Source organism: Vigna unguiculata, chromosome 6 (assembly GCF_037176805.1).
Source record: "Vigna unguiculata cultivar grain cowpea cultivar isolate G323 ecotype 2 chromosome 6, ASM3717680v1, whole genome shotgun sequence".
Classification (NCBI taxonomy): Eukaryota; Viridiplantae; Streptophyta; class Magnoliopsida; order Fabales; family Fabaceae; genus Vigna; species Vigna unguiculata.
Genome location: NC_140797.1, coordinates 42,433,495 through 42,442,810, shown reverse-complemented (window position 1 = coordinate 42,442,810; position 9,316 = coordinate 42,433,495). Strand labels below are relative to the sequence as shown.

Sequence of the window (9,316 nt, the reverse complement as noted above, 5' to 3'; positions counted from 1 at the left end):
GTTGTACGCTCATTTTATTGTTCTTCTTCTTTTTCTTCTCTCTCTCTTCCCTTTTCTCCTCCATTGCTTTGCTTTGCTCTTCTTCTTATACTACTTCTTCTTCTTCTTCTTCTTCTTCTTCTTCTTCTATCCTGCGTCGTTTCTCTTTCTCTCTACATTGACACCATGCGTAGAAACAATTCAAAGAAGAATCGCAGCCTTTCAAAAACGTGTTTTTGTCTTCACTCAATATAACTGATTCCTTTCTTAACGCTCAGAGGCAATTTCCAGCATACCCGAAAGAAAGGGAAAGTGGGTTTTCTTTTCCTCTCGGAAAGTTTCCTTCTTGGCTCCTGTTTCCTCGTTTTCTTTATCTCCGTTCAAAGGGTCTTGTCGCTTTTTCTTTCCTCTTTCTGAAAAAAAAAATGGTGGCAGTGAGAAACATTGTGCTGTTGTTGCTGTCCATTACTGTTGTGGCTCCGATTGTGCTCTACACTGATCGCCTTGGCACGTTTGAGCCTCCTTCGGGTGAGTTTCAATTGCTTTTCTTCCTCTGAATTCATTTGCTTTGGCCATTTGCTAATGGTTTTGCTTTCTTTGTGTTGGTTTTTATTCATTATGCAGACAAACAGGAGTTTGTTGAAGATGTTACTACCCATGTAAGTGTCGGTCTTGAAAAAGATTCTTCAGTTATTTTAGTCAGGGTCAGAGAGGTAGAGATCTTTGAGTTTCTGAATCTTCTTTAATTTTGTTGTGTCAGGCTTTCAGTGCGGCAGACTCTAGGCACTTGAATCTGCTGCCGCAGGTATTGTTAATAGTTTCCTTCTTTTTTTCTTCTCTTTGGTGTTGAATCTGTGATAATTTGTTTTTTATTGATGAAATATCTTATTTTACAAACAGGAAACTTCAACGACCGTTAAAGAACCTGTTAGGGTTGTGTATACTGAGGAGGATTCAATTAACAGAAGGAATTTCCCTCGAGGTATTTTTCTTTTGTGGCTTCTCTGTTCTTGAGTGAGGTTTTGGGTTCTTTTCCCCTCCCTTTCTGAGGTTATGTATCTTTTTGTCATATTTAATTAATGGCATTCACTGTCATGTTGAGCTAGGCTTGCAATTGGTGAAATCGAGGGAGCATTTATCTGCCAGGGTGTTGTCTACAACTGATGAAGATCAGACTAAAAAGGAGAACCCCATTAAATTGGTTACTGGTGGAATTAGACAAGGAAATCAAGTGGGCGGGTCCTTGGAAAAAGGTGATGGTACCGGTGAGAATGTAAATGGTGAAGTTGCTATTGATGTTGATGGCAATGATGGGAAACTAGCTAGATCGACCAGTCTTTCTACTCAAGATCCTCAAATTAAGGTCGGTGATATATTATGCTTTTGTTGTTTTTATATGCTTGTGTGTGTGTTTTTCTTGTGTTTCTTGCTGCCGCATTCTCTCGGAAGTTGTAAATATTGATACTGTGATAGTTATGTAGGAAAACTATTCTTGGTTTCTGGTCTTACTGAAAAAGGCTTTGCATATCTATAGCTGTGTAAGGTTGTCCATCATCTGTCAAATAAAGTACTTTATACAGTCAGTTCTTATAATGCTGAATTTTGGTAATCTAATCAAATAAGTCCAAGGACTGAATAGGTACACTGATGAAAATGGGTGATTCATTGCATAAAACAACATCCTCACTGTTGTGCCAGGGCTCACCCTCTATATATTCGTTGGTAGCTCTGACATAAATTGTTCTGAATTTCATAAAGGAGCTGGCAAATTGGTAGTTTGATAAACAAAATTCAAGTTAATTTAAATGTAGACAGGTTTATGTCTTAATGATTTAGGCATCTTTCTAGACCGGAATGAGTGCATTTGTAGCAGAGGACAATTATGTTACTAGTATAGTGAACCTTCCAAGACTCATAATTATACTCTTCCAACTATTTTTTTCAAAAGTTACATCATTCTAATTTAGGAAAAGCAACCTCAGTGCATATTGATCTTTTTTTTGTTTCACATTTGATGTGTCTATTTTCATGTTGCAAAGCAGGAACAACCAACAGAACCTTCTAGCAAAGCCAAACAGAAAGGTTCTAGATTGTCTGAAACCAATAAGCATAATGATCAAACACCATCTGATTATCGGGTAAAGCAGCTGAAAGATCAGCTTATCCAAGCTAAGGTCTTTCTTTCCCTTCCAGTTGTAAAAAGCAATCCTCATCTCACTCGGGAGCTTCGATTACGGGTAAAAGATGTTTCACGAACCCTTGGGGATGCAAGCAAAGATTCTGAATTACCTAGGAAGTAAGTTCACCCTTAAGAATGCTGTTGTCTGCCTTCATGTTTCCCAGTTATGTTATAATTCAGGAGCTTGTACTTCCCCTTTAAATTTCTCATGCTACTAACATGATGAATAGCTCAGTTTCTGCTCTAAGCTACATATTTGTGCAGTCTTAATCTAAAAGTTTGTAATAATGGCAGTGCAAACGAAAGAATTAAAGCGATGGAACAGACACTGATGAAAGGAAAGCAAGCTCAAGATGACTGTGCTGCTGTTGTGAAGAAGCTTAGGGCTATGCTCCACTCGACAGAGGAGCAGCTTCACGTTCTCAAGAAACAGACCTTGTTCTTAACACAATTGACAGCAAAAACACTGCCTAAAGGTCTTCATTGTCTTCCCTTGCGTCTTACAACTGAGTATCATAACATGAATTCTTCTGAGCAAGAGTTCCCCAATCAAGAGAATTTAGAAGAACCCCAATTATACCATTATGCCATATTTTCGGACAACATATTAGCAACAGCTGTTGTTGTGAACTCAACTGTTACCAATGCTAAGGTAAATTCTTTACACTTTTAGAATGCTCTTGACTTTCTTTTTGCTTCCAAGATCATTGAGAGAAACATTGAAGAAATTTGGTCTAACTGTACAGTGGTGTGACCACTCTTTACATGTTTTGAGTAATAAGAACTTGTCTGTTTCATTTTAGGCCTGAGTTTATAAAGAATTCAAACAAAACATAAATGTACTAAAAGTTCGAATGTCATTGAAGCCAATGTTACTTGTGTTTCCTATTGTCACCAATTGTTTGTATTGATTTGTTTTAACGAATTTGCAGGACGCCTCAAAACATGTTTTCCACATTGTTACTGATAGACTCAATTACGCAGCGATGAGGATGTGGTTTTTGGTGAATCCACCAGGCAAGGCAACCATTCAAGTACAAAACATTGAAGACTTTACATGGTTGAATTCAAGTTACAGTCCTGTTCTTAAGCAGCTGGGTTCCCAATCCATGATTGATTATTACTTCAAGGCTCATCGAGCTACCTCTGATTCAAATTTGAAGTTTCGGAATCCGAAGTATTTATCTATCTTGAACCACCTCCGATTCTATTTGCCTGAGATCTTTCCAAAGCTCAACAAAGTGCTGTTTTTGGATGATGATATAGTTGTGCAGAAGGATCTGACTGATCTGTGGTCCATTGATTTGAAAGGCAATGTAAACGGTGCTGTAGAAACTTGTGGAGAAAGTTTTCACCGATTTGATCGATATCTCAACTTCTCACATCCTCTCATTGCAAAGAATTTTGATCCACATGCTTGTGGGTGGGCATATGGTATGAATATATTTGACTTAGTGGAATGGAAAAGGCAAAACATCACAGAGGTGTACCACAACTGGCAGAATCTGGTATGTGTGTACACTTTGATCTACATTTCATCGAGTAACCCATGTGATTCATTGTAGCATTAATCATGTTATATTTGGAACATAGATTTTATCTACTAACTAAGTCTTCCAAAATAAATTTCAAATCTAACTCAACCTCACAAAATTGATTTGTAAGGTGAGATTTACATAATTTATATAGTATAATTTGTAGGGTGAGCATTCAATTTGCATTTACATCTCCGTTCTAGTCCAAGTCTTGTGTTTCTTCCTGATTTAATTTTGAACTGATTTTTGTTTTCTAATTAAACTGAATTACAGAATCGTGATAGACAACTATGGAAGTTAGGAACGCTGCCGCCTGGTCTCATAACCTTCTGGAAACGTACGTTCCCGCTGAACCGATCTTGGCATGTCTTAGGACTTGGCTACAACCCCAACGTTGACCATAAAGATATAGAGCAGTCTGCTGTTGTACACTATAACGGGAACATGAAACCATGGCTTGAGATAAGTATCCCTAAGTTTCGAAGTTATTGGACAAAGTATGTGGACTACAATCATCTCTATTTGCGAGAATGCAACATCAATCCATAGATACGTCTTTTAGTTGCCTGACCATTAAAGTTTTCTCAGCATTAGCAAAGTTGCAGTGAGTGGACCTTTTAGGTCTACAATTCCATCTGTGTAGAGCTCCTATTTTTTAAAGCTTTACAATTCTTTCTGTATACGTCTTACCATTTTACATTCTTATTTTTTGAACTTGCAAAAACCTGCAGAGAATGCTAACTGTACTGTTCTTGTAAATGAAATGAAGAGGCTAGTTCTTTCACTTCTTTTTGTTTTCTCTTGCATGCTTCCTTTTTCAAAACATCTTGTCGTGTTAGTAGTCTTCCTTTTGTTTCTAATACAACAAAATCTTGGTCAAGTGGAGTTTTTGAGTAGTTTGATTTAATAAATCGTTGTTTTTACTTATTTCTCAAACATGGCGTATCATTTTGGGCACTTAAAAACAAAAGTTGTTGGATATAATCATAAGACAAGGCTCCACCGACAATATGTTTGGTGGTGCCTCTTCACTTTTTCAGTATCAAATTTCTGAGTTTTATTTCTTTAGGTTGTAAGTAGAGTGTGGTAGCAATGTTTAAGGAATGTTGTTGCCATAGAGGGAGGAAGTAGTAGGGTAGAAGAGAAAATAAATCTATGGTGAGTGAAGTGTGTATTAATTATGAATATAAAGATGGAAGTAGGTTTGAGTGGAGAATGCATGAAAATAACGTTCATGTGCATAACAGCAAAATGTATGGTGGCAGGGCCCCATGTTCATGTCTGTCACCCAACAGGACATGCCAAGAAATGATGATAAATCAGCATCATCACAACTTGTATATTTTGTTATCACGTGGTGGTGGAACCCACTGTTTATTTTATCACTGACTGTCACAACGTGCACAAACCTATGATGAGGAGTGTTTCTCACTGTGATGGGCTTTTTTCAGAAAATGATAGTGTGAATGTGAGTCACCATAGCCCAAAACTGAACAACAAAAGTGGGTAGTATGTGGAACACTGATTAGGAAAGAAATGGACTAGATGTTGAAAGAGACTTTAGAGAAAAATATTCATGCACAGATGCAGGGTTTCTTCAGTGTGGAAATCTTGATCTGTAACATATTTTTATGATTATTGATCATAGTAGTAGTAAGGGGAAAAGAGTGTAAATTATAAAAAAAATCAACGATAGTTTTCAAAAATACATTCTTAATTATTAATCCAGAATATACAAAATTGTGACTTGATTGATAATATGATATTTTAGAGCATTTTAGAGTGTGTTACAATATTTCTTTCAAGGAGTTAAATTTAAAAACTTAATTGATATCTTCAAATATTTACTCTTAAAAATTAAATTGAAAATGTTCCATTATCTAAATTAATTTTTTTGTCACTCTTTTCAAGTTCTATCAGCATATATTGATTTTATTTTTATGTGCGTGTGACTTGGATGTAAAATTTATGAATTTTACATTCAAAATTCCATAATTAGATTTTGCTTACACGTCTACACAACTATAGGAAACAATAAATCTTACTTGTACTAATAGAAGACCTCTTCCCAAATAAATATTTTTTATTTTCTTAATTTAAAAATTCAAGTATTTTTAATTAAAATTTTCTGTTATTAAAATTTTAAAAACCTAGTTTGGCTTTGAAAGAATCTGCTAAAATATGTATGATACTTACTTCACTTAAATAACAATAATCACATAAGAGTGACTTTTTCATGTTATATTATGATAAAAGTTATTATTATTATTATTATTATTATTTATTTTTGTCGATATTACTAATAGAAATAGAAAGTCACGTGAATATTATTTTATGATAATAAAAAATAATTAATGTAATTAATTTTTACACGATCATTACTATATTGACAAATAGTCTTAAAATACAAAATAATATTATAAATAAATGGGTATAAAATAGTTACAATAACATTAATTTTATTAATTATTATAAGCATATGATAAAACATTTTGAATTGTTCATCTTATCCTAGGTATTTTTTTTGTATGATGGAAACTAAAACATTACAAAAAATAATTTATGAAATAAATACGAAAATCAGACAAAAATTTAAAATAGATTTTATTAATGTGGAAAAGAGATCAAAGTTTAACGAAGCAAATAAAAATGTAAATTATGCTGAAAATGGTAACAATAATTCTACCATCCAAAACTATAAGAAATCATGATAATATAAAACAGTGGCTGAATTCGGTATTGATAGGTCAAAATCTTAGTGAAAAGTAAGTCTATAGATACCACAAACAAAAAAAGAAATCAAAAGTCCACAATTAACTCGAATTAGATATTCATAAAGTAAATTGAAATTCATTAAATCCCAAATGAAGATTTAGATGTAGATCGTGAGATTACAAACAAAAATAGAAAGAGTAGTAGATGAAAACTTCATATGATTAAAAAAAATGCTAATTCTTTTTCTTAAACTTTAATATATGTAGGTGGAATGTCCAAATAAACCAATGTTTTTAAATTATTTACTCTTGAGATTTTCTTTTTTCAGAAGAGATCTCAATCCCTTCTCTATTCCTGAAAAGATGACAAAAAGCAGAGCAGTATGATCTGTTTTGGTCTGCAAAGTGTGAGACAGATTAAAAAGTGGGTTTATTTTCCTTACCCGTAATGTATGTGTTTATGATGAGCAGAATAATTTTTTTTATTTTCTCATAATTATAACTAATGTACAATAGTAACATGTCACCTTATAACATGTACAAATTTGTTAACCTAAAAATGCATAAAAAAATATTTCATATTTGAGAATTAAAATCATTATTTTATATACAATTGATTATACCATGGCACGCTGAATCGGAGGTTGACCACCCATTAGCACCCCGCCATTTGGATACATGTCATCACATTTCCTTAAGAAGATTCTCCCTGTATTAAGAATGTTGGTGGAGGTGCTTGTACGGGATTCACTTCTGTCAACACCCAATTTCGTTCGGGTGAATGCATTTGTTTTGTTAAAAAAAATAATAAAAAAAATGTTTTTGATTTATGGTAGGTTTTTTTAACTTTAATTCTACTATGGAAAAAAATAATAAAAAAAAGAAAAAAAGGGAGAATTTAATTCGTTATCACACTCTTTATCAGCAACTTCGTCTCCATCCCCTTTAAGTCCTAGAAACACAACTCTAACCTTAGCAGAATCACCGTCACAAATGAGCCATAAGAAACCAGAAACATTGTTCTTATAACGCTATGCATCCCATTCCATAATACCCATATAATGGCAGATTCATCATTGTTGCACCAAGTGTGTATCCTAACATTAACGCAACTATAAGACAAAATATATGTATTTTGTTTTTTCTATTTACCCTATTTGCTTTAATTTCAATAAAAAATAAAATATACTTATTCAAGAGAATGAGTATAAAGGTATATAGAAAACTAATGATGGTTGCGCTTACCATGGCTTGGTGAGTCTGAGGTTGACTACCAATTAGTACCCTGACTCGGTGAGTCGGAGGTTGACCACCAATAAGAACCCCTGCCATTTGGATGCATGCCATCACACATTTACTAAAGAAGATTCTCCCCAACTGTACTAAGAATGTTGGTAGAGGTGCTTGTACGGGAGTCACTTCTTCCAACACCCAATTTCATTTGGGTGAATGCCTTTGTTTTGCTAAAAAAAATAAAAAAATAAAAAAAAATGTTTTTGATTGATGGTCTGTTTTTTAACTTTAATACTACCATGGAAAAAAAAAATAAGAGAAAGGAGGGAGAATTTAATTTTATCACATTCTTTACCTACATCTTCGTCGCCATCCCCTTTAAGTCCAGAAACACAATTCTAACCTTAGCAGAATCACCGTCACAAAGGAGCCATAAGAAACCAGAAACATTGTTCTTATAACGCTATGCACCCCTTCCATAATAACCATGTAACTTGCAGATTGACCACTATTGCACCAAGTGTGTATCCTAACACTAACGGAACTCTTTGACAAAATATATGGTTTTTCTTTTTCTATCTATCCTATTTGCTTTAATTTCAATAAAAAAATAAAATATACTTATTGAAGGGAATGAGTATAAAGGTATATAGAAAACTAATGATGGTTGCGCTTACCATGACTTGGTAAGTCGGAGGTTGACCACTAATTAGTACCCTTGCTCGGTGAGTCGAAGGTTGACCACCAAATAGCACCCTCGCCATTTGGATGCATGCCATCACACATTTCCTACAAAAAATTCTCCTTAACTGTACTAAGAATGTTGGTGGAGGTACTTGTACGAGATTTGCTTTTTTCAACACCCAATTTCGTTCGGGTGAATGCATTTGTTTTTTTTTTAAATAAAATAAAATAAAAAATGTTTTTCATTGATGGTAGGTTTTTTAACTTTAATTCTACCATGGAAAAAAAAGAAAAAAAAGGAGAATTTAATTTGTTATCACATTCTTTATCTGCATCTTCGTCACCAACTCATTTAAATCCCAGAAACACAACTCTAACCTTAGCAGAATCACCGTCACAAAAGACCCATAAGAAACCAGAAACATTGTTCTTATAATGCTATGCACCCCCTTCCATAATAACCATATAATTGGCAGATTAATCATTGTTGCACCAAGTGTGTATCCTAACATTGAAGCAACTATAAGACAAAATATATGTATTCTTTTTCTATTTACCCTATTTGCTTTAATTTCAATAACAAATAAAATAAAAAAATATACTTATTTAAGAGAATGAGTATAAAGGTATATAGAAATCTAACGATGGTTGCGCTTACCCTGGCTTGGTGAGTCAGAGGTTGACCATCAATTAGTACCCTAGCTCGATGAGTCGGAGGTTGACCACCAATTAGCACCCCTCCATTTGGATGCATGTCATCACACATTCCCTTAAGAAGATTCTCCCTAACTGCACTAAGAATGTTGGAGGAGGTGCTTGAATGGGATTCGCTTCTATCAACACCTAAATACGTGAATATTATTTTATGATAATAAAAAATAATTAATGTAATCAATTTTTACACGATCATTACTATATTGACAAGTAGTCATAAAATACAAAATAATATTATAAATAAATGGGTATAAAATAGTTACAATAACATTAATTTT

The 9,316-nt window shown here is 33.8% G+C and overlaps 1 protein-coding gene across 2 annotated transcripts; it reads left to right on the top strand.

The window, feature by feature from the left end:
- LOC114187965 (putative galacturonosyltransferase 4) lies at nucleotides 1–4,477 on the top strand. 2 transcript variants are annotated; one of them, XM_028076417.2, is made up of 9 exons: nucleotides 1–507; nucleotides 604–638; nucleotides 740–784; nucleotides 880–961; nucleotides 1,086–1,342; nucleotides 2,019–2,275; nucleotides 2,453–2,810; nucleotides 3,091–3,666; nucleotides 3,967–4,477. In XM_028076417.2, the coding sequence occupies exons 1-9, from the start codon at nucleotides 405–407 to the stop codon at nucleotides 4,240–4,242; spliced, it is 1,989 nt and encodes a 662-aa protein (XP_027932218.1). In that variant the 5' UTR covers nucleotides 1–404; the 3' UTR covers nucleotides 4,243–4,477. The 2 variants fall into 2 exon arrangements, with proteins under 2 accessions (XP_027932218.1, XP_027932219.1); XM_028076418.2 differs by having other exon boundaries at nucleotides 4–507; nucleotides 2,022–2,275.
- Nucleotides 4,478–9,316: the final 4,839 nt, after the last annotated feature.

Excerpts from the sequence above, each read along its gene's own strand:
- LOC114187965 (XM_028076417.2), top strand. The coding sequence starts at position 405 with ATGGTGGCAGTGAGAAACATTGTGCTGTTGTTGCTGTCCATTACTGTT. Across the intron at positions 508-603 it reads CACGTTTGAGCCTCCTTCGG|ACAAACAGGAGTTTGTTGAA; the intron begins GTGAGTTTCAAT and ends TTCATTATGCAG. Across the intron at positions 3,667-3,966 it reads ACCACAACTGGCAGAATCTG|AATCGTGATAGACAACTATG; the intron begins GTATGTGTGTAC and ends ACTGAATTACAG.